The sequence below is a fragment of the Carassius carassius genome, chromosome 8, assembly GCF_963082965.1.
Source record: "Carassius carassius chromosome 8, fCarCar2.1, whole genome shotgun sequence".
NCBI lineage: Eukaryota > Metazoa > Chordata > Actinopteri > Cypriniformes > Cyprinidae > Carassius > Carassius carassius.
In genome coordinates this window covers 2,309,761-2,336,214 of record NC_081762.1, presented here as the reverse complement: position 1 = coordinate 2,336,214, position 26,454 = coordinate 2,309,761, and the positions used below count along the sequence as shown (strand labels likewise).

Genomic DNA, 26,454 nt, shown 5'->3' with positions numbered 1-26,454 from the left:
TATTGTTTTTGTTAACTTTTCATTTTTAGCTATATGTTCTGTGTATTACTTTAATTTTTTTTATCAATTTTTATTATTAATATATTATATTATTATTAATTCTAAATATGTATATATAGGTTTTTTAAATTGCATGTTAATAATTTTTGTTTATTTAGTTTTGCAGCAGTTATTTCAGTATTAACTATAAGTGAAACTGAGAAACACTGCCATTGCAAATAAATTAATTAAAATTTTTTTTTAAATTTCACAATACAATCGCTACCTTAAACTAAATTACTGAAAGCATTTTCTTAATAAAATAAAAATAATTGCAAAAAATGAAATTAAAAACTAAAAGTTAATAAAAACAAAAATGTAAATTTTAAAACTAAAATATTATATTAGATAATAAATAATAGAGCTATAAAAATATATAATAAACTAAAATTAAACAGTTTTCTTAAAAATTTCATAAAATATTAAATAATTTTTTTTTTAATAAAAGTTCAAATTTAAAGTTAAAAGTAACATTAGATGAACTAAATATAATTAGGAAAAACAATTATACAACATTAGATCTGTCACGCTGTCTGGTCTCTGTTTCCCTGGGTGTCCACTAGTGGTCTCCCTTCCCCATAGGCACCTCACCGTAGGCACTACAATTCCCACTAGCCTTGTCCCTTCATCACAGTAATTGCACTCCTGTTAATTGCACTCAGGTGTCTTCACTTGTTAGTCATTATCCTCCCTATATTACCAGTCCTTTTCTGTTTGTCTGCATGGAGTCCTTACTTTCCATCACCGGGTTTCCTCGCGTTCCTAGTTTTCAAGTTCCTGTTCCTGATCCTGTTTGTTTGTTTGTTTGTTTCTGTTTTGGACTGATGTTTGGTTACGACCCCGGCTTGTTTTGACTCTGATTTTGGATTGCCCAATAAATCTCACACTGCACCTGGATCTCACATCTCCTGTGTTCCCGAACGTGACAGAAGGACTCCATCAAGACAAGATCCAGCGGTGTGGGATTTTTCTTTCTCCGTTCCCCAGCCAGCATGGAGCGGAGGAGAAGATTCAGTAAACTAACCACCCTCCGTCAAAAGGGGAATGAGGTGGGCGGTGTAGCACAGGAATTCTGGACGTTGGCAGTAGGATTGGGGTACAATGATGAGGCGAATGAGCAGTGATGAGGATGATGAGGAGATGAAGGGGCTGGAGATACTGGACTTTTGGGGGTTCACCAGTTACCTACAACATCAATCTCAGTGGGATACCCCAGCCACACCTGTCTCTCCCGGTGGGATGGCCGACTCTAGACCGGGGTCTACAGAAAGTAGGACCGCCAGCCCAGCACCACTGCACAATATGGCCGCCAACCCAGCGCCACAGCACAAGGTGTTGCTTGCACAGCAAAGGCAAGTCACCAATGATCTTCATGGGCAAAGTCAAGTCACCAGAGTTCTTCATGGGCAAGGTCAAGTCACTGACTATCTTCATGGGCAAAGGCAAGTCACCAATGATCTTCATGAGCAGAGTCAGGTCACCAATGATCTTCATGAGCAGAGTCAAGTCACCATTGATCCTCCTGAATCCAGTCTAAACTCTCATGTATCATCGATCCCACTGTGGTGGTCCTCAGTGCCGCCCTGGTGGGCTCCTGTCTCGACCGCACGGATGTGGTGGTCTTCTGCGCCGCCCTGGTGGGCTTCTGTTTCGACCGCACGGTTGTGGTGGTCTTCTGCGCCGCCCTGGTGGGCTTCTGTCTCGACCGCACGGTTGTGGTGGTCTTCTGCGCCGCCCTGGTGGGCTTCTGTCTCGACCGCACGGATGTGGTGGTCTTCTGCGCCGCCCTGGTGGGCTTCTGTTTCGACCGCACGGATGTGGTGGTCTTCTGCGCCGCCCTGGTGGGCTCCTGTCTCGACCGCACGGATGTGGTGGTCCTCAGTGCCGCCCTGGTGGGCTTCTGTCTCGACCGCACGGATGTGGTGGTCTTCTGCGCCGCCCTAGTGGGCTTCTGTTTCGACCGCACGGATGTGGTGGTCCTCAGTGCCGCCCTGGTGGGCTCCTGTCTCGACCGCACGGATGTGGTGGTCTTCTGCGCCGCCCTGGTGGGCTTCTGTTTCGACCGCACGGTTGTGGTGGTCTTCTGCGCCGCCCTGGTGGGCTTCTGTCTCGACCGCACGGTTGTGGTGGTCTTCTGCGCCGCCCTGGTGGGCTTCTGTCTCGACCGCACGGATGTGGTGGTCTTCTGCGCCGCCCTGGTGGGCTTCTGTTTCGACCGCACGGATGTGGTGGTCTTCTGCGCCGCCCTGGTGGGCTTCTGTTTCGACCGCACGGATGTGGTGGTCTTCTGCGCCGCCCTGGTGGGCTTCTGTCTCGACCGCACGGTTGTGGTGGTCTTCTGCGCCGCCCTGGTGGGCTTCTGTCTCGACCGCACGGATGTGGTGGTCTTCTGCGCCGCCCTGGTGGGCTTCTGTCTCGACCGCACGGATGTGGTGGTCTTCTGCGCCGCCCTGGTGGGCTTCTGTCTCGACCGCACGGATGTGGTGGTCTTCTGCGCCGCCCTGGTGGGCTTCTGTTTCGACCGCACGGATGTGGTGGTCTTCTGCGCCGCCCTGGTGGGCTTCTGTTTCGACCGCACGGATGTGGTGGTCTTCTGCGCCGCCCTAGTGGGCTTCTGTTTCGACCGCACGGATGTGGTGGTCTTCTGCGCCGCCCTGGTGGGCTTCTGTTTCGACCGCACGGATGTGGTGGTCTTCTGCGCCGCCCTGGTGGGCTTCTGTCTCGACCGCACGGTTGTGGTGGTCTTCTGCGCCGCCCTGGTGGGCTTCTGTTTCGACCGCACGGATGTGGTGGTCTTCTGCGCCGCCCTGGTGGGTTTCTGACTCAACCGCATCGCTCCAATTCCACCTTACTCCACCCTGGATTCCTGCCCTGTCGGTTCGGCCCTGGGCCACTGAACTTTCTGTTCTCCCCTGAACTTGTGTTTTGTTGTTGTTTTGTTTTTTTGGCACTTCCTGTCTCTGTTACCCTCTATTACCTGGCCCTCCGTCCCTCCCCCTGGTCCTCCGCTGGTCCATCTCCCTTCTGGGTTCCTTGTTTTTGTTAATTGCACTTGTCTCTGTTTCCCCATTTTACCTGGCCCTCCGTACCTCCCCCTGGTCCTCCGCCGCTCCACCTCCCTCCTGGTCTCTGTGTTCCTTGGTCTCTTCTTTGGTTCGGTTGGAGCATCTGGTAGCTGCTCCGTGGAAGAGGGGGTAATGTCACGCTGTCTGGTCTCTGTTTCCCTGGGTGTCCACTAGTGGTCTCCCTTCCCCATAGGCACCTCACCGTAGGCACTACAATTCCCACAAAGCCTTGTCCCTTCATCACAGTAATTGCAATAATTTGGATTGCCCAATAAATCTCACACTGCACTTGGATCTCACGTCTCCTGTGTTCCCGAACGTGACAATATCAAAATAAAATAAGATTAAAAACTAAAAGTAAAAGATATAACTATAAAAAATTTTTTTATTATAACTGAAATAAAAGCTGAAATGTAACAAAATTTGAAATGCCAACATTGGATAAAAATAACACTAATAGTAAACATTTTAAAGTAGAGTGAATTAAGTCAAAAACCAACAACAACAAAACGTTTATGAATAATAATATAACAATACTAAAATAATAATAATAATAATAAGACAAAAGAACATAAAATCTAAAAGGAAAAGCTAATTAAAAATATTATTAAAATTATAATAGTGATTATCACAATGTTCTGTCATAACACAAAAAACATACCCATCAACATTATTCTATAGGAAAAATATTTCCAAATGTTTGGGTTTGTTGTGTGTGAACATGCCTTTCAGCTCCAAACACACATCCTGTCTTCATGAGGTGTGTGTGTGTGTGTGTGTGTGTGTGTGTGCCATCAGCACATCTCATTACAGACATACTGTTTGTGTCCGCTGGGAAACCCTGCGTGCGTGCGTGCGTGCGTGTGTGTGTGTGTGTCGGTCTTTGGGGACAGTGAGGCAGGCTTTTCTGAGGATTATCACTCTGTCTCATTAAAAGTCGAAGAGTTAAGTTTACCTACACAAACATAACATACAGAACTTCCTGTTTCTATGATCTAAAGATAGCGAAGCATGACATCAGACCGTATGAAGCTGCTGACCATGATAAAACTGCACAGCAGACTGCAGTGTGTGTGTGTTAGTGAAGCGCTCAGAATTACTGAACACTTCCTGCCATTCAATTAAAATCAGGCTTGATGACACACTGGACACGGCATTGTGGGATACAGCACACAGTCTGCTCTGGTGGAATATTATGGAAACCTGTGTCTGCCCCAGAATTTTTCACTCAGAATTGTGAAACAAAATTTCTAATCTCGAGCTATAAAATAATAAAATGTGAGAAAAAATTCTGAATTGTGAAATGCAAACTCAGAACTGCAATAAAAAAATTCAAAATTGCGAGAAAAGTCAGAATTGCAATATACAAACAGAGAATTGAAAGAAAAAAGTCTGAATTTTGAGATGCAAACTCAGAATTACAAGAAACCGCAAGAACAATTTCAGAATTATGAGAAACGTCAGAACTGTGAGATGTAAACTCAGACTTAATTATAAAAAAAGAATAAATCTGAATTACGAAAATATAAACTCAATTTTAAGGAATAAGTCAGAATTGCAAGAAAAAATAGCAAGACGTAAACTCAAAACTGCAAGAAAAAAATTTAGAATTGTGAAATGCAAACTCATATTTACAAGTAAAAAAAACAGAATTGCAAGAAAAATTCTGAATTGTGAGATGAAATCTTACTGATATATATTTTTTCATTGAGATAAAAATTTAGAATGACAAGATTTAAACCCATTATTGCAAGAAATACAGGTCATTATTGCCAGATATAAACTCAGAATTCAGAAAGGTATTGTGAGAAAGTCAGATTTCCGAGTTTATCTCTCACAATTCCGTTGAAAAGAATAAAAAGAGATAAAAAAGTTGTAATTATCTTGACTGAAACAGGCTTCCATAGTTTACAGCACATTTTGACAATGCTGGGGGCTATCCGTTGACCTATAGAGTGTGAAAGCGTTTGTGTGTGTGTGTGTGTGTGTGTGTGTGTGTACACACTCACGGTTGGCAGAGTTTGATGAGGTCCTGGTCTGTGGTTCCAGGAGGAAGTCCTCGTATGTACAGGTTGGTTTTGCTAAACTGCTCCACTGCACTCTGACTACAGCTGCTGCTTCCTGGACTGGGCGTGGCCATCTGAGGAGGGGGCGGGGCATATGGCTGTTAGACAGAGAGGGGCGTGGTTAACCTGAAGGTTCTGAAGAATGTAAAGTGTCGTGTGGAGCAGCCTTGTTTATTAGACTTTTACAACTATATGTCCAAAGCCGTTCATCTTACTTTGTGCGACAGAGGGTTGTTGATAACTAAAATAAAAACTGTTAAAAAACACTTGATAAAGTAAATCAGAATACATATTATGTAAAACTAAAATATTAAGAACTATTGCCTTCTGAAGGGATCTAAAATTAAGAAATAAGTGTAAATGAATTAACTTACACTGAACAAAAAATATAAATATATATAAATATAATATATATATATATATATATATATATATACAGTATATAAACAGTAAGCTAAAAATACAATAAATTAGAAAATACAATAAAATAGAAACTATGGAAATATTTTTAAAGGAACAATAATAAAAATGCAAAAAAAAAAAAAACACACACAAAATAATGACTAAAACTTTAAACAAACATTCAACAATAGACATGAATTCTCAATGATACTTAAATAACTGATATATAACACTAGAATATGAGTGGTGCAGCAGGCTTGTGGTAAACAGTGTTAAACTGTGATCAGACATCATTACTGCTGCAGCACGAGTTACTGAAGAAGACTTCTTTTCTCTAGTCCTGTCTCTGTCTCTGTCCCTCTCCCACGATCCTTTGCTCTCTGTTGGCCGCCGTCTGTCTGCAGGAATGTGAACGTCCCACCCTTGTGATCAGCTTTGTTTTAAAGGTCAGGAGGTTTACACAGTGAGGATCAAACCGCACACTTTACTCTCCACATGCTGCTGAGAGATGATGAGAGATGATACGCGTCCTTCTGTGAGACGCTCATGTGTCTCAGTCTGTCAGGAGAGGACAGGTCACAATCTGACCACCAGAACATGAACTTCTGCTGCTTCTGCTGCTGTGAGACCCAAATAAAGACATATTTAGCTTTAACTGACAGACATTCAGAGCTCACAAGCCTGAACCTCACAACTCAATTCCGTTTGGATTCAAAGAGTCACAATGTGATTCCCAGACGATTCTTGATGAAATGCAGCGTTTGTAGCACTGCAAACGGACTTCAGGTGAACTTGTATACAAAAATAAGTTGGATGCATTAAAACACATCTGCTCTGATCCACGGAGAGAAACAGAATCAGCAAATGACCTCGTATACTGTACAAAAGGATGACCGTTAATCATATACAAGCTCCTCACAGCAACCCGTCAAAATAAAAGTTCAGTCTAACTTGAAGAAATTGTGACAAATATATTAAATGCTTATTAATAACAATATTATTATTAAAACAAGGTTTTAATTATACACATGTGCAGAACTTTTTGTTTTATGCCTGGATTTATCTACCAGAAAAATAAAGATACAAACAACGTTATATTGTAAAATAAAAAAATAAATAGAAAACATATAACAATAATAAATGAAACTGATATTATACAATCAATTGATTAGAGATGCTATTATTAATTTTTTTTAAACCATTAAAATGGAATACAGAAAATGAAAACTAAAAATAGTTGTAGTACGAAAACATAGTTGGAGAATAAAATAGGACGCATTTTATTGGGCCGTAAAAATGTAATTTTGTCACACTTTAAAAAATTGCTGTTAAATTGTTTCAAGTTTCATGATTTATGAGTTTATGATTTCCATTAATTAGACATGGTTTTTGATTAATAACATCTCCTTTAACTATTATTAAGTGTCAATAAAAATAAAAACAGAAGTGAAAAAAAGATGAATCCAGAAAAATTAAAAGCGAAAAAAAAAAAAAAAATTAATAATATTAGAATTCGGGAAAACAATGGATTTCACAGGGCACTACAATAAATGTACCAAAATACCAAAATAAAAATGTACCAATTGTTAAATAAGAGATAACTTTTTTTTATTTTATTGATTTTTTATTCTGTGCTCATGTGTCTAAGTGAGCACAGAATAAAAAAACTGAATTGAGAGTTTATTTCTCACATCCTCAAAAGTTTTAGCTTACTTTGTCTACAAATTAAACACACAGTGAATGTATATGAGAGGAAGAAGAGATGACACGCATTCAGCATTATCTGTTATGATCAACTCTTTATAATAATAATAATAATTCATTTTTATATAGCGCTTGGAGAGGTCTGTGACAATCTACATGTTGACACATTCATTTGAGCCGTGAGCTCACCAACACACACACACACACACACACACACACACACACACACACACACACACACACACACACACACACACACACAGACACACACACACACACACACACACACACACACACACACACACACAGACACACACAGACACACACAGACACACACAGACACACACAGACACACGCACACACACGCACACACAGACACAGGAGATTGGATTAGTTTCTCTGCATCTTGACTGTGGAGGTCTGGGTCAGTCCTCAATCTGTGCAGGTCAAGGCAACAGCAGCGAACACACACACACACACACACACACGCACACACGCACACACACACACACACACACACACACACACACACACACACACACGCACACACGCACACACACACACACACACACACACACCATTAAATGCCTCTGAACTACAAAAAAAACGATGGCTCATTTCAGACGGAAACACAACATCTTCCAAACAAACAATCAATCAATCTGAAATGATTTGTCTGGTGAAATGTTTTCTGCGGTCAAATCTTAAGATGATCAGTTTACCATCAACAGAATTGTAATTTGACAGTATTTTTTAAAGGTTATTTTTGAAGCAAATTTGTAAAAGCTTTGAAACATTATATTTTGAGTTAAAATACAAGGTGATTGAAATTGAACAATTAGTAATTTATTAATTAAACAAGCTAAATTCATACACTACTGCTCAAAAATTTGGGGTCGATTAGATTATTAGATAAAGTCAGAAACTGTTCACCAAGGCTGCATTTATGTAATCAAAAATACAGTGAAATCAACAATATTGTGAAATAGTATATTATAATTTAAAATAGATGATTTCTATGTGAATATATGGTAAAATCTGATTTATTTCTGTGATTTCAGCATCATTCAGTGTCACATGATCTTCAGAAATCAGTCTAATGTTATGATTTGCTGCTCAAGAAACATTTCTGATTATTATCAATAATGAAAACAGCTGAACTATTTTTTTGAGGAAACGGTTACATTAAATTTTTTTCACGATTCACAGATAACTTCAAACAATAAAGAATGATTACACTTGATTGCTTTTCTCTCTTCTGATGACTGTAATAATACTTTTGTTCTCCTTTGGAGATTCATGGCAATGTCATTGTGGGTTTTTCTTGTGCTATTGGAGCAAATGAGAATGCAGAAATCATAATTGAGGATCCTGGAAATGTGGAAAGGGCCCATGATGCATTTTCATGATGACAAGTCCCTTACTAAATCTGATGTGACGTCACTCTCTCTCATGAATGAATGTGCACATCTGTTAGTGTTCCTGCAGTTATCATGGTAATCAGAGCCACAGCTGTGTGTGTGTGTGTGTGTGTGTGTGTGTGTGTGTGTGTGTGATCCACAGCTCACAGATGAACCTATTCTGATGTAAAATCACACAAACTGGACACGCTCTTACTGGAACTCTACAAATATATAGCCAAGATACACAAGAGTACCCTGAGATCATTAAACACAGCCAAACATGAGCTCAGTGACACACCGGCCAACCTGAACACACACACACACACACACACACACACACACACACACACACACACACTATTATCTCACTTCTCTCAGTTTCTCTTTAGTTTTTCTTCTCTTCTTAATGGATCTCACCAGTGTGGTTATAAAATAAACATAAACAAATAAAATAGATCAATTTGATAATAGATCAAATAAAATACAAATATTAAATGAAAAACTTAACCCAAATGACAATATTTACTAAAAAATATCCATTTACTACTTTTTTTCATATATTTACATTTTATATAAATAATAATAGAAATAAATAAGATTTTATTCAGTTTTAGTTGAAGCACTAAAATTGCTGACGGAAAAGTTAATAAAAACATATATATAAATTTATAAAAACTGGATGAAAACCTGAACCAAAATGGAAATTAGAAATGGCACCATTAGTTTAGTTTACAGTAAGCTTATCTAATATTTGTATTTTATATAATTAATATAAATTAACATATTATTTTTGGCAACTAACTGAAACAAGTTTAAGCTGAAGTACTAAAATTACTAACTGAAAACTAAACATACACACACACACACACACACACACACACACACACACACACACACACACACACACACACACAGACACACACAGACACACACACACACAGACACAGACACAGACACACACAGACAGACACAGACACACACACACACACACACAGACAGACAGACACACACACACACACACAGACAGACACAGACACAGACACACAGACACACACAGACAGACAGACACACACACACAGACAGACACAGACACAGACACACACACACAGACAGACAGACACAGACACACACAGACAGACACAGACACACACACACACACACACACACACACACAGACAGACACAGACACACACACACAGACACACAGACACACACACACACACACATGTATGTATATTATACAGATAAAACTTCAAAACATACAGTTTGTAATTATACAAAAAGAAAATATGTAAATTAAAAGCCATTTCAAAATAATACTAAAATACCTTTGTAAGTATACAATACAGCACTGTTCTCTCTCAGAAGGCACGTGAAACTATTTTTGGAGGCTTGTTTTTGTCCTGTTTGTCTGGAGTGTGACTGTAACTTCCTGAAGAATGAGACATGATCTGATTGGCTGAGGATGAAGGTCATTCTGCTAAACACACCTCCTGGGTGTCCCTCATTAGCATATGCATATGTAATGACTTAATAACTGATGCCATGTTTTACAAGGCTGTTTTATTATCAGGAATATACAGGAATGATTCCTCGCTGTATCATTAATACACCAGACCAGAAGGACAGTAAATGTCTCCTTACTTCATAGACCTTCGTATCTCATCCCTGTTACTGGGATTTTATGTAGTAAAAGTTAGGGGTCAGTAAGGTTTTTTTATTTTATTTAATTTAATTTTTTTATTTAGCAAAGATGCATTAAATTAATCAAAAGTAACAGTAAAGTTATAAAAATATTATATATATTGTGTGTGTGTGTGTGTGTGTGTAAACGCTGTCAGAGATGTCAGATTTGTAGGGTCACAGATGTGTTATTGTGTGATGAGTTTGGTCTCAGAAGAGAATTGTATATTAAATCTGATATTAAAGGTCTGTGTTCAGAGTCACAGTTTCTGTCTTTAAATGAATCTTCAGAGACGCCAGATGAATTTATAACAATCATAAACACACAAACAGAATAAAGAAGAAGAATCAGAGTTTGTATGATTTACAGGCTCCTGCACATGAAACTGTAACTTACAATATGAACAAGTCAGTCATTAATTACTACGGTATACATCAAAGTACTATAGTAAGACCACAGTACTTGTGTAGAGAAAAGATCATGTGACCTTCCCTTGTTTATCTGATAAACATCATCTCGTAACATCTGCTGTGTGTTTATGGGCCGTGTTTAACAGCACACAGATGTGCAGTATTTCATATGTGCATCATTAAAACCTCTCCAAGTCTCACACACACACACACACACACACACCCTACAAAAACACAGAGATATTCAGAGCATGAAGATGCATGCAGAGATTGTGTTTGTGTGTGTGTGTGTGTGTGTGTGTGTGTGCCTACTGAACCATATTTATGAAGCCTTCTCTTTTGTAAAACAGTATAGTTTTCTCCTGTTAGGGTTAGGTTACAGTTTTTTTTAACTAAAACAGTAGAAGTCTCTGCAATGTCCACATTTAGAGAGCTAGATAAATGTGTGATGCTCTAGTGATCCTGACACTGTCTTTCAAGAGTTATGAGTGTTTGTGTGTGTGTGTGTGTGTGTGTGTGTGTGTGTGTGTGAGAGAGAGAGAGATGCAGTATGTCACCAGCACAGATGTATAACACTGTAAATTACACTGATGACTTCACACACACACACACACACACAAACCTGAATCAATAAACTGACATCAAAATCAGAAGATGCCTCAAGCACTGAAGTCTACACTAATCAACATTGAACAGAATTGCTTTTCAGCTGAAATTAAACTGAGCGTTGAAGTAAATTGAACTGAATAAGTCTATTCTCTTTTCTGTAGAGATGCTTTATAATTGAATTTGTTTCATAATTGATTAATTTTGTAACATTAACATTATTTTCCTGTTTGGATCTGTATTGTATAAAACATTGAAGTACAATCGCAATATAAATACTGTAAATGTGACCCGACAACTGTCAACTCGTGCTCAAGTCAGTCAGTCTGTCTCTAGCTAGGTTTCCTTTCACCTATTTTTATGCGCATTTTGGGATATTGCATAAAAAATTTAAAAAAACGCTGTATGGAAACACTAAGATGCTCATAAATTCTAAAAATGTGCATAAGAAAACTCAACTATGATAAATTTCTTATTCAGTAAGAAAACATGCACATAAACTATGAAGGAACCGCTTTTACTGAATAAATTCCTTAATGTGCATCAAAAAAAAGACTTAGTGAATTTGTGATGGGACAGCATAAAACTGGACCAACCAACGGAGCGATCTCATAACACAGCATCTGAAATGCTAGTTTTGTCATTTTTATATGCTTTAGCAAAGTCTCGTCAAATTGCTTTGTTATAATTAACCCCAAAAACTGCGTTCCCAAACAGAGGCACCAAAAAGAGTATAAAATGACCATGTTTTGTTTGCACGCTCTGAAGGTTTTTCTTTTGGAATATTCCAGGGGATTTCTGGAAAGTTTCCAGAAATGTTCCACCCCTTTGCTATGCTAGAAGCTTGTAATTAATTGTATAGTACATATACAAATTATTATATCCAGTCAGTGGCTTCTCCTACTGCCGCAAATTTAGTTTTTCTTCATGTGACATTTAGTGCAGGTTAATCAGGAAGAGACAGATTTTGTTCTCTTCAACTCCCTGGATGGAAACGGTGCTTTATTCCCAAATCTTTTATGCAATATTCCAATTTTGCTTTTAAATTTTAAGTCGTAACTTTGAATGGAAACATGGCTCCTATCAGAGTCTGTTACCTTGCTGTGAGCGCAGGGTGGATAGATGCAGGTGTAGTGAGGGAACATCTGGAGCTGCTCCAGCGTCTTTCCCATCAAGCTGCAGTCTGAGTCCCTGACGGATGATGAGGATGCTCTCTCCTCCTCCGCTGAGATACTCCAACACAGTACTCCAGCACAGACACGCAGCGGCGAGGAGAAGAGGGCTGGGGGTCCGTGAGAACCAGAGAGAGAGAGAGAGAGAGAGAGAGTATGTGCTCCGTCTGTCAGAGGAGGAGTGGAGAGAAGAGGAGTGTCTGTGATCCGTCTGCTTCTGCTCCAATAACAGCCTCTCGCTCAGGGGCTCGACTGGAGAGAAAGAGGGAGAGAGAGAGGGAGAGAGAGAGGGAGAGAGAGAGAGGGAGAGACAAAGAGAGAGAGAGAGACAGAGAGAGGGGGGGGTTAGTCCCTCTACTGGTGACAAATGAAACTACAAGACAGGAGTGTCAATTAAAAACACCAGCTGTGTCTCGAAACCTGATAAGACAGCATTTTTGTGCATTGTACTTTTTGCATGCAATAGTTTAGCAGACACTGGCTATACGTTAATGCATGCAACCTCATAATAGTCTGCATAATAATATTCAAAAGCCTTCATGAAAACACCTCAATCGATCTGAATGGAATTTCTTTTAAACTATTAAACAGAGATGCAAACATATATGGGGGGAAGGTGAGGACATTGCATGAATCAGTGGCAAGCTCCACACAGATCTTTTTTTCTTTTTATATATATATATATATATTTAACGTGCTAATTTGTGGTGACTAAGTTATTTTTTTTTTTTTACACACATATAGTTTTATTACCTTATATGTCTGTAATGAATAAACCTTTGTATTCATCCGGAAGAAGGAGGCGGGAACCGGCGGACAATCAAATAACCTTTTAATACAAAATAAACACAAAACAGCGCACCAGCCCCTCACGGACGACTGGTGCGCTCAAATAAAAATCTAAACACAACTAAAAGCCCAGGCCTGGTCCTCTCTCGTCCTTCACTGTCGTCGCTCCAGTTTTATATCCCTCCATCTCCTCCATGGGCCTCGAGACCGGCGGGTCGAACAGGTGTAGCTCATCTCCAATCACTCCACCGGCCTCGCTCCCATGTCCCTCGGCCCCGCCCCACTCGTCACATACCCCCATCGCCCCTCGCAGGCCGGGGGGTACTCCCGAGACTGCGCTCTACTCCCCCCCCTCCCTCCGGGGGGGGGGGCCGCTCACGGGGACCTGCGGGAACCTGGGGGTAGGACAGGCGAGGCGAGAGAAAAGGAGATGGAAGGAGGAGCGACAGAGACGAGAGAGGGGAGAGAGGAGAAAAAAAAAAAAAATCCGGTTCCCAGACGCACCGCTGCTCGGCCCTCCACCAGCTGGGCGATCTCCTCCGCGGTGCCTGGCGGTGGCACTGGACGGCCCTCGGCGGACGGCACGACACTCCTCCGCCGCCCGGTGGACGGCGACGGCTCCTCCGGTTTTGGGCAGCCGGCAGGAGTCCCCCGTTCCCTGCTCCTCCCCGTTCCGGCAGATGGCAGCAGGCTCCGGCCACCTGGCGAACGGCGCAGACTCCTCCGCTCCCTCACGGACGGCAGCCGCCCCTCCCTATCGTGGGCGGCCGGTAGCGAGCTCGCCCGTCCCCGGCAACTCGCTCCAGCCCACCGCCTCGAGCGTCCATGGCAGCACACTCCTCGCCTGCTCGTTGGCACCGCGGATTCACCACAGCGGCAAGGGATCTTCAGCAGCGCGTCCCTCCTTCTCCCGGGCTTCGGCACCACTGTAATGAATAAACCTTTGTATTCATCCGGAAGAAGGAGGCGGGAACCGGCGGACAATCAAATAACCTTTTAATACAAAATAAACACAAAACAGCGCACCAGCCCCTCACGGACGACTGGTGCGCTCAAATAAAAATCTAAACACAACTAAAAGCCCAGGCCTGGTCCTCTCTCGTCCTTCACTGTCGTCGCTCCAGTTTTATATCCCTCCATCTCCTCCATGGGCCTCGAGACCGGCGGGTCGAACAGGTGTAGCTCATCTCCAATCACTCCACCGGCCTCGCTCCCATGTCCCTCGGCCCCGCCCCACTCGTCACAATGTCCAAAACTGTATTTGTTTTTCCTAAAAAAAAAGAACAAAAAAAAAAAAAACCAGGTAAAACTTTACAATAAGTTTGTATTTGTTAACGTTAGTTAATGCATTATTTAACATGAACTAACAATGAACAACTCCACTGTTCAGGATTACTTAATGTTTAATTATGTTAATTCACACATTTACTAATGCATCTCTTCACATCAACAGATTAACTAGTTAAGGATGTGATTAAAGCATTAGTTAAAATCAACTAAAAATGAACAACACATCTGTTCTGTCACCGACACACCAGGCTCCAACACCGCCCAATCACAGTGCACTCCCTCACCGGAATACTGATCACGCACACCTGCCGCTCATCTGCACACCCATCATCCAACACTTAAAAGGCACTCACACACGCTTCACCACTGTCCGGTCTCGTTTGCACATAGGACTGTCCTACCTGCTGACTTCAAGGACTCAAAGTGTTGTACTTACCTGTCTTACGACGAACTCTCACCGCAACTCCATCACCTGCACTACCAGCAAGCACTTCCAGTAACAACTTCACCACTTCTTCTCTGGCAGTACATACCAGTCCCATGGCCAAACCAGCGCCCTTCTCTGGTTCGGCGGAGGAATGCAATGGATTCCTTCTCCAATGCTCGCTGGTCCTGGAGATGCACCCGCACTTATACCCCACCTAAAGATCCAAAGTGGCATTTCTCATCTCCCAACTGCAAGGTAAAGCTCTTCAATGGGCCGATTCTATGTGGACACAGAATAACCCTGTCATTCAGTTTTACCCCAGTTTTGTAGACCACTTCAGAGAAGTCTTCAGAAAACCTGTGTGGGATTCGTTGATTGGTGAGAAACTATATAATTTAAAACAAGGGAAGATGTCTGTTAATGATTATGCTCTGAAGTTCAGGACTCTCACGGCCGTAAGTGGGTGGAACGAACAAGCCCTCATCACCACCTATTGTCAGGGTTTGGATCCACAAGTGCGGTTGCATCTCGCTGCATACGAGGATACCATCGGGCTTGAACGCTTCATCCAGCTCTCCATCCGCTTCGCCACTCATATGCAGTCGTGTCTCGAAGAGCACCAGGGCCAACTTCAACACAACTTCACCCTCTGCCGACCAGAATCCGTCAGCACTCCAGAACCAGCCTCCGAACCCATGCAACTTGACACTACTCGATTGTCAGTGACTGACCGGCAGAGGCGGCTGACCCAGAATCTTTGTTTATACTGTGGATCTCCGGGACATATTCAGACTGAATCCACCGCTGACGTGATCCTTGGGAGCCTGTGGTTGGAGCAGCACAACCCAGTCATCTCCTGGAAATCTGGCGAAGTCCTGAAGTGGGGCGACAACTGTTTCCTGGACTGCCTGTGCGTATTTCCTGTTCCATCCTCTCCGCTTCCTGAACAGCTTTCTGTCTGCGCCACTTCCATTGAGAGCCCGATGGAGAAACGGTCAGTGGATATACCCTCATGTTACGCCCCCTTCAGCGACGACTTCTGCAATAAGAGAGCCTCCAAGCTGCCTCCACACTGGCCATGGGACTGCACCATTGATCTGCTTGAGTCATCTGCATGACCATTGAGGAAAAGGCCATGGAGGAATACATAGAGGAGGCTCTGGCCCAAGGTTACATCCGTCCATCCACATCCCCTGCTGCTTCTAGCTTCTTTTTCGTGGAGAAAAAGGACGGAGGCTTGCGGCCATGCATCGACTATCGATCCCTCAACAACATCACCGTCAAATTCAGGTATCCACTTCCTCTCGTCCCAGCAGCGTTGGAACATCTTCGTGGTGACACTGTCTTCACCAAGTTGGACCTCCGCAGCGCGTACAACCGGATACGTGAGGGGGACGAGTGGAAGACAGCTTTCATCACACCCACGGGGCACTATCGGGGAATATCTTGTGATGCGGTATGGCCTGGTCAACGCCCCCTCCTTATTTCAAGATTTCATCCATGAGGTGCTCCGGGAGTTCCTTCACAAATTTGTCCCGGTATACATCGATGACATCTTAATCTACTCCCGGAGCTTGACCGAACATCGTCGGCACGTTGCGGAGGTCCTGAAATGCCTGAGAGAATACCAACTCTACCTGAAAGCGTAAAAATGTTCCTTCCATCAGCCCTCAGTGCAGTTCCTTGGATACTACATCGACAGCAGTGGCATCCGGATGGATGAGGGGAAGGTGGATGCCGTCAGAAACTGGCCAACACCTTCAACCAAAGAACTCCAACGATTCCTCGGTTTCTCCAACTTCTATCACCGCTTCGTCCAAAATTACAGTTCCATTTCCAGTCCCCTTACCAGCCTCCTCCGGAATAAGCCCAAATCTCTGTCCTGGACCCCTGCAGCCATGGAAGCTTTCAACAACCTGAAAGAAGCTTTCACTACTGCTCCGCTCCTGGTTCATCCAGACCCCGACAAGCCCTTCACCGTGGAAGTCGATGCTTCCACCACAGGAGTTGAAGCGGTACTTTCCCAGCAGCAGGGGAACCCCAGCAGACTCCATCCATGTGCCGCCTTCTCCCGTAAGCTCAACCTGGTGGAGGCCAACTATGACATCGACAATCATGAACTTCTGGCCATCAAGCTAGCATTTGAGGAGTGGAGGCATTGGTTGGAGGGAGCAAGACATCCATTTCTGGTACTTACCGACCATAAGAACTTGGAGTATCTATGGATGGCCAAGATACTCAACCCCCAACAAATCCAGTGGGCATTGTTCTGTACCCGTTTCAACTGCACAATTTCCTATCGTCCCGGATCCAGGAATGTCAAGGCGGACGCCTTGTCCCATTGCTACTCACCCAAGGAAAGTCCTGAAGAACCCGAAAAAATACTTCCCGTAAAAAACTCATTATCAGCCCGATCTCCTGGTCCCCGGAAACCATTCCCTCCTCCTATACTCCCACCAATGCTCCGCCGGGTTGCCCTCCAGGCTTACAGTATATCAACAGGAATCGGCTCACTCCACTCATCAACTCTGCTCACACCTCACTAGGCACTGGCCACCTGGGGGTCAATGAAACCCTCTCGCTGCTAAAAGAGCACTTCTGGTGGCCCAACATGGCATCTGACGTCAGGAGGTACAATATGTGCAAGGGTGTAAGGAATGCGCCATCTCGAAGAGCCCGTGCCACCTACCATCAGGCAAGCTCCTACCTCTGCCCATTCCCAACTGACCATGGTCACACCTAGGAGTGGATTTCATCACAGACCTCCCTTCCTCGAATGGATGTAATTGTATCCTTGTGGTAATTGGTAGATTCTCTAAATCCTGTAGTCTGATTCCTTTAAAGGGGCTACCCACCGCCATGGAAACCGCAGAGCTCATGTTCAACCACATATTCTGGTACTTTGGCATCCCCAAAGACATCGTGTCTGACAGAGGACCTCAGTTCATCTTGCGAGTCTGGAAGGCCTTCTTCTCGCTCCTAGGTGCGGCCGTCAGCCTATCATCGGGGTACCATCCGCAGTCTAATGGGCAGACGGAGAGGAAGATCCAAGAGATCGGTCACTTCCTCCGTAACTTCTGAGTACCGCATTCACCCCACATTCCATGTATCCCTCCTGAAACCTCACCATCCTTCTGTTCCTCTCTCCACAGAGCCTGGCGTAGCCGCAGCCGAAACCCCCCTTCCACTCATCCTGGACGATGGTGCTGCTTACGAGGTTCGCGAAATATCCTGGATTCCCGGCGTTAAAGTAAAGAGTAAAGAAAATACTATACAAAACTTACTAGCAGTTGCAAGTGGTTATAAGTCTCCAATAAAAAAAGATCAGTCTACCTTTTATAACTGAATTAATCATGCTATGACCAGTCTGTAACCGGCCCCAGTTCTTTATTTACCCTTGTAAGATCACACCTAGTTTCAGACAGGGCTTAGAATAAACCAGGATAGTTCCATTAGGACATTTAAGGATTTTTTTAAATATAAATGTGTCTTAGAAAAAAAGATTATGGTGTGCATCTCAAGGCAAAACAAAGGAACTGATTTATTTTAAGATCAGTCAGTGCAAGTTTATTTTGGTTAAAACAACTCAGACTTACATTTTAGTCTGGGACTAGGCTTAAGCTTTGTCTGTGAAACAGAGGGAATAATTACTCAAAATAACACTGAGAAAAAACCAACAAGAAAAAAAGAAAGAAACTGAACTATGAAAATAAGATATGTTGCGTCAGTACTACTATTACTAAAAATAATAAAACTACACTGGAAATAAATGTAAAAATAATAAAAAATTATTAGGTTATTAATTATTAAGGTTGTTGAATCAGATTGTATAAATATTAAATATAAGATTATAATAAATATAAAGCTAAATTGAAAAATAAATGCTAAAACTAATGAAAATAAAACACAAAATGAAAAACTGAAACCTTGAAAATAAATTAAAAGTCTAACTGAAACTTTGAAAATGTAAATACAAAACACAAAATTACTAAATCTAAAATTAAAATGAAAGCTAACTAATTTTATTTAAATACTATAACAGTATAAAAAAATTGGATTGAACACATTTGGATTGACAGAACTCAGTGCATGTAGATATTTACTGTATGCACATGTGGAGACAAAAGCAGAAGCATGTGGAGCTGTAACACACACACACACACACACACACACACACAGAGAGAGCTTGTTTTGAGATCGAGTCAGATATGACAGTGAGAAAGAGAGAAGACTAATGGAAATAGAGCAGAACGGATCCATCTCTCCTCCTCTGTGTCTCGGTTCACTGTAGTTCAACACAACTGAGTGAGAGAGAGAGAGTGTGTGTGTGTGTGTGTGTGTGTGTTTCCCATTAGGCTTCAACAAATCAGGTGCTGTTTAACTCCAGGTGTGTTTCCTTTCCCTGCTGGACTAAAGCTGTGCTTAAACTCCATTGACTTCCAGACATGTGTGTGTGAAACATGAACTCTTGAAGACGTCATCTTTCACTGTGTGCTTTCACAGGGTTATTATACAGTAATGCCTCATGTATACTGTATTTAAACAACATTTCAGAAAAACTGTGATACAAAACATTTGTCTATTAATCTAGTCTTACGCACTATTCCCCTGTCTTCATAAGCAGTCAGTTGATTGATTGTGTATACATTTACTATGTTTTGTAACAAATCATTCATTTTTGCAATCCTCATGATTTGATAGATGGAAGACTCAAGATTTGATCTTCGGAAACCAGCCAGTAATATCTCCATCATCAGCATCAGCTGGACACATCTAGACCTGTGTTTCATATCTGTATGACAGAATCACACACACAAAAACACATGCTCATCAAAAATTATTAATAATACGGAGAAAACGGCATAATGGAGTATGATATGAAACCTGCAATTACCTCTAATGCTCGTATTACAGTAAACGACTGACGCCACACACACACACTCACTACTGTACATCAGAGAGCTCTTCTCATATACTTCCACTGTATTTCTAATAATCTCCAAATTCAGCTCTCTCAGAAACTTACAGGCAACCATGTGGACCCTTTAGGAGCTTTTCATGTTTTTCCACTTAATATTTTGTGGAAATCATACACTACAGTAGCATTCAGACGGTTCAGACCATTCGGAAGGCAATTATTCAGTAAGGATGCATTTTATTGATCAAAAGTGACAGTAAAAACATTTATAATTGTTCCAAAAGACTTCTGTTTTAAATAATTGCTGTTCTTTGGAAATTTCTATTCATCTGTGATCCTGAAAAATAAAATGTATCAGTTTCCTGATAAAATATTCAGCAGCATAACTGTGTTCAACATTGATAAATCATCATATCAGAATGATTTCTGAAGGATCATCCAAGACTGGAGTAATGATGCTGAAGATACAGCCTTGATAACTCAAATAAATGAAAGATATTCACACAGAAATCTGCCATTTTAAATCACAATAATATAAAACTTAACTGATTTTGGTCTTATTTTTCGTCAAAAAAATGCACACAATAGTGTGTATAAAAGAAATCGTTTTTAGAAAACATTAACATATAATGACATATCATTAAGAAATATCCTTATTTAAAAACATTACAAACTAAAATAATTATTTAATTATAAAAGCGAATACATTTGAACCTCACTTGAAGTGAGAAGATTTGAATCCGGTTCAAACAAATCTTCAGTTCTTGTGTTTGTGAATCTGCAGCTTTATGCTGAAAGTGCTTCGGTTGATCTGAGGACGATGATGATGAAGAAACCTGGTCTCACCTGGATTTAAAAGAAATACACACCAAGCAAACCAAATATTCTTATAATTCTGCACCAAGTGCTCAAATTAAAGCAAATATTACAATGCCCTCTTGGCAGGTCTTCCAGTATCAAACCTTTACAATTAATCCAGAACACGGCAGCAAGATTCATTTTTAATGAGCCGAAAATAATACATGTCACACCTCTATTTATCAGTTTGCACTGGATACCAATATCTGCTCGCATACATTTCAAGGCATTGATGTTTGCTAATTAACTAACTGTTTGTTTTCTTAAACTAGCTCTTAAACGCTAACAGACTTGTTCTAGCACTTATATATCACTGCTCTTTTGTTGATTTTGATTGCTTCTGTTGTCCTCATTTGTGAGTCACTCCGCAGCTCCAGATGGAGTGGCAAGTGAACAGCCTTGTGGGAAATAGACGTGCGGTCCGATGTGTGCCATCCCTCCAAATAAACCGCTGTGCCGGGGGTTCTGGGTAATTAAGCTACTCACAACACCGAGGGCCATGTCAGACAAACACACAGTCAAGAGTGATGGGGTCCTGACACACCGCAGGCCTCCAAACACACACACACACACACACACACACACCAAGCATGAACTCAGATGAGCACTGGACAAACATTCAAGCTTCTACAAACAAACAGAACTCATTAAAAGTGCCAATGTAAAGCAAACATTCCATCTAACACCGCTTTATACATTACCCATAATTCCTGACATGAACAGAAAGATGAAACTGTAGGATAATTTTCATGTATGAATATATTATATATATATATATATATATATATATATATATATATAAATACTAATAAAACAAAAAGCTCATATTTTATTTGAAATAATGCATTTAATTTTTTTTTATCTGAACAAGTAAATTAAATGCATCATTTTATAAGATAAACAGAGTGACAATTTATTAAAAGACAAAACAAAAAAAGACTAAGATTAAACATCTTATTTCAAACTAACATTTCAATAAATACAGAATTTAAAAAAAAAAAAAAAAAATACTAATAAATGTAATATTAAAAAAAATCTTAATAAAATGTACATATATATTTAAAAAATAATGATAAAATGACAAAAGCACAAAGCAAAATGATTTAAAATGAAATTAAAAATACAAAAATACATAAAGATCATTCAAAAAAATGAATATGAAAACTAAAATAGTACATTTAAAAAATACTGCAATAACACTAGTCTTAGCAAAGGGTCAGTAACAGACGAAACTGTTCAAGGTTTGAAAAGTGAGTGAGTGAAAGTTGAGTGAATCATTGAGTGAAAGTGTCATGTGTTAAAGTCTCTTTCTGCCTCGTTTTCCGCCTCACATTCTTTTAAAAGTGTTAAAAGTAATTAACACCAAACTTCCTCCTCAAATCTAATAAAAAGCAAAAGCCCTGCAGATATTGGAGCAGTTATTAATGAGTCTCAGATGGAAGAAGCTAAAAATGACACGAGCCCAAACCAAAACTCTGCTGTTTTACGAGTCTTCTCCTTCTCTGTGTGGCCCGGCGTCAGTAAATATCGGTTTTAAAGTAATGCCAGTCTATTAATAAGGCTCCACCCCCCAGTGATGGGGGTTTTCATTTAGGCAGTGGTTTTCTAGCCTGCATATTAATGACTTCATTTGCATAAATCTTGTCACTTCTTTTTGACTTCTAATTAAAGCCTTGAGTAATTGGCCGTGTGACCCGTTAAACGGAAGCAATGATTTGTCCTGAGCTTGAGAGAGAGAGAGAGAGAGAGAGAGAGAGAGAGAGAGAGAGAGAGAGAGAGAGAGAGCGAGAGACATCAGGGATTCAGCCATAAAAATGCAATACAGCAAAGGGACTTAATGTATTAATTCCCTTATATCTCAAAAAACTCAGATGACTCATAAAAGAATTTTTTTTTATCTCTGTAAAAGTCCAACAAGCCATGTTAAGCCATATTTTATATATAAACTATATTTATTTGCACTTTTATTTTTATTATTTATGTTTTATTTTATACAATAGCATGCAAAGGTTTGTGAACATGTTCCAGAATCTGTGAAAATGTGCATAATTTTAACAAAATAAGAGATCATACAAAGTGTTATTCCTCTAACATGCATATACACACACACATACATACAGTGCTGTTCAAAAGTTTGGGATCAGTAAGATTTATTTTGTATTTTTTACTTGAGTCTCTGATGCTCATCAAGGTTGTATTTATTTGATCAAAAATACTGAAAAACAACATCAATATAATGAAATATTATTGCAATTTCTGATTTTGGTTTCTTATTTTTATACACTTTGAAACAATTTATCCCTGTGATCATGGCTGTATTTTCAGCATCATTACGGAGTCCTCAGTGTCACATGATCTTTAGAAATCAGAATAATATACTGATTTGTAATCAGTGATGAATCTGTTGTGCTGCTTATTATTATTTTTATCCAGCCCTTTTTTCTTGGATTCTTTGATGAATAAAAACTTAAAGAACAGCATTTATTGAAAACAGGCATCCTTTATAGCAATATACGCAAGTATTTATATGCACTTTTTATGCATTTAACTCATCCTTGCTGAATAAAAGCATTAATTTCTTAAAAAAAAAAAAAAGGAAAAAAAAATACTGACCCTTTTTAATAGTAGTGTGTATTGTAACACAATTTCTGTTTTGAATTAACACTATTCTTTCTTTGAAGTAACGATGCTGAAAGTTTAGCCTTGCTTCAGAGGAACAAATTATATTTAAAGTATATTAAATTAGAAAAAAAAAAAAAACTATTTTTTGATCAAATAGACACAAATCTTACTGATCCCAAACTTTGGAATACATAAAATGCACACACAAAAAAAAATAATGAAACACCAAAATAATGTTGTTAAAACTGTATTTGTGATTAATATCAATCCTGAATTTAACTGAAGCTCCAGTAATGATGTTTTAAGGGCCCTCTTGTGTCCCCTGGAGGAACAGCAGCTCTGCGTCTCAAGAAACATTCACCACACAATGACCTTTAACCCCACACACTCAGGATAACAGATCACGTCTGTGATGCACTCATTAGGTTTGACCAGTGACCTCTGACCTCTAGTGGTCTTGCACACTTGCTGTGCTGCATTATCTTTCACGTCTTTGAACAGAGTTAACTTCAGCTGAAGTGTGTTTACAGCGCTGATGTGAATCTTCTGTACGGTGAAGGTTTTATCTGAACAGATGTGAAGATGTTAGCGGGTTTTATTTCAGTAATGCTAGAGTTTATAATGCAGCAGTGAACAGAACAGATTTAACAATAAACAGTTCACTACTAATACTATGCAACATTACAGGTGAGCATAAATAACGACACGATAATGATGCTAATGTTGAAACACAAACAACAGAGCAGATAATACACTAAATGCCTGTCTTAATCAGAGCATGAGTGGACTGTTTAAGGCCATGCCACAGCATCTCAATCAGATTTCAATCCAGACTTTGACTTGGTCACTCCGAAAATGAAATGTAGTCTTTCATGAGGCATTCAGAGGAGGACTTGCTGGACCTCTGTCCTGCTGCGTAACCCAAGTGTGTTTGAGCTTGAGCTCTCAAACTGACTATATTGATAGCAATGAAATCTTCAAGCAACGAAACCTGCTCAGTTTTGTGTTTAAAGCGCACTATAATTAAAGCATCCAAGTACTGACAATTGATACAGTGAGAGCTGACAATTACTGAGACAGAAGACAACACAAAATATAGTGCAGATGGCAAAGATTTTTGGATTTCGACAGACTGTAACACACTTGAAATGCTTTGCTTGGATGCACAATCAGATCATCATCACAGGGTCTAACAGAATCTATCAGCACCTCTCTATAGATAATTTTACTGAACAGCCCAAACTACAGTAGATGTCTAAATCCATCTTAACACTGTAAAGATGCTCCATCTAAAGAAGCTTTGGTGCATTTACAGTACATTGATTAATTAATGCTGTGGAGAGGTGGCATGCATGCTTTTGTTATGCAATTACATCCGTTTAAATTCTAGGAGATTAATGTTTATACAACACCAAATTATAAAATGTACATTACCATGATAACAGAAAGGTTTAAGGCTGTGCTGATGCTGAATCCCATTTATAATGAACCAAAGCAGCATCAGAACTGTCTGTTTGTTTAGAAGTTAATTCATGGTGAGAAATATGGGTGGGGAATATGACAAATATTACACTTGATATGATCTTTGATCTTATCACTCTTATTTTACATGTTGGTTTTAAACAGTGCAAGTTCATGAACAGAACAGCCAAACTAAGTCCCCTACTTCATTCAAAGATACTGTAACTCCACAAGGTAAGAAAAAGAAAAGAAAAAAGAACGAGAGACCATTTAGACTAAAGTAGGGAGGGATGATATAGCCAAAACATTTTTTTCATAGTTTATTATTTTGATCACGGTTATTAAATGGGTCAAATAGATATAAGAAATTACATGTCAAATCAAATGCAAAACATTACTAATATCACTGCATTAATCTTATATGACTCTGATGAAGACACAAACTCATCTACATCATGGATGTGTGTGTAAGCACCAACTTGTGTCTCTGATAATGAGATTTTCAATTATGAAAAGTGTAGATTTAGCACTGGTTTTGACCTTGACCGCGGTAAAAGCGTGGTGTGGTGTTAGCGCAGTGGATAAGATGCATGCCTGTGGTGTGGGAGACCCGGGTTCGAATCCACTGTGAACCGCCAGTGTGTCCCTGAGCAAGACACTTAACCCCTAGTTGCTCCAGAGGCGTGCGACCTCTGACATATATAGCAATTGTAAGTCGCTTTGGATAAAAGCGTCAGCTAAATGAATAAATGTAAATGTAAATGTAAAACAGTGCAAAAGTTAACCCAATTACTTCAATAGCTCTTTTCTGAGAACCACTAAGGGTTTTCTTAGTTAAAGCATCATTCAGGATCAAACACTTTACACTCAAAGCATTAAACAGAGATAAAGATCTGTTGACATTTCCGGTTCATCTCCACTTTAACCTCAGGAAAACAGTACAGAACGCTTATTTCTACATTCTCACTCCTATATGAAACAAAGTCACTGAAGAAAGTACTTTATATATGTCATGTACATACAATATAAACCACACGTGTCTTTATTATTATCTGATGCAGCCAGAAAACACACTGAATCAAAAACAGCAATCAAACACACACTCACCTACAGCCATGAAGCATGTGAGGTCAGATCTAGAGTCAGATGAACTGATCACCCAAGAACATCTGAGAGAAAGAAAACATGAACAATATGAGAATCACACAAGAGATACTGCAGAGAAAGATGAGGAATGACATAAACAGTTACCTGAGCAAGCTATGACATCCATATAAACATTTGGAGCTCAAATGTTGCGCTATATTTGACTAATAATTTAACATATTTTTATGTGATGAATGTTAACCAGAAAGTCCATTAAAGGGCTCAGTGGTAATTCGTTATGTGTTAGATATTATTTCAGTCCACGTTTGGTAGGTTCAAGATTTTCAGTAATTTTCACCATTTTTATACTCGAACCGCTCGTGGCCTGTTAAGCACGTGCGCGATGACGTCACATCCGGACAGATACAACCGTCACAGGTAAAACCATAAAA

At 40.3% G+C, this 26,454-nt stretch overlaps 1 protein-coding gene across 3 annotated transcripts in view; it reads right to left on the bottom strand.

Annotated features, from left to right (window-relative positions):
* LOC132144963 (RNA-binding motif, single-stranded-interacting protein 3-like) overlaps positions 1-26,048 on the bottom strand; it is a 49,226-nt gene extending 23,178 nt beyond the window's left edge. The window contains exons 1-2 of one of the 3 annotated variants that reach the window (XM_059555583.1): positions 26,024-26,048; positions 5,114-5,268 (exon numbers count right to left, since the gene is read on the bottom strand). In XM_059555583.1, the coding sequence (XP_059411566.1) occupies positions 5,114-5,244 (131 nt within the window). In that variant the 5' untranslated portion in view covers positions 5,245-5,268; positions 26,024-26,048. Of the gene's footprint in view, positions 1-5,113; positions 5,269-12,476; positions 13,164-26,023 lie in introns of those variants that run through there. The other 2 variants (XM_059555582.1, XM_059555581.1) reach the window with 2 other exon arrangements.
* Positions 26,049-26,454: the final 406 nt, after the last annotated feature.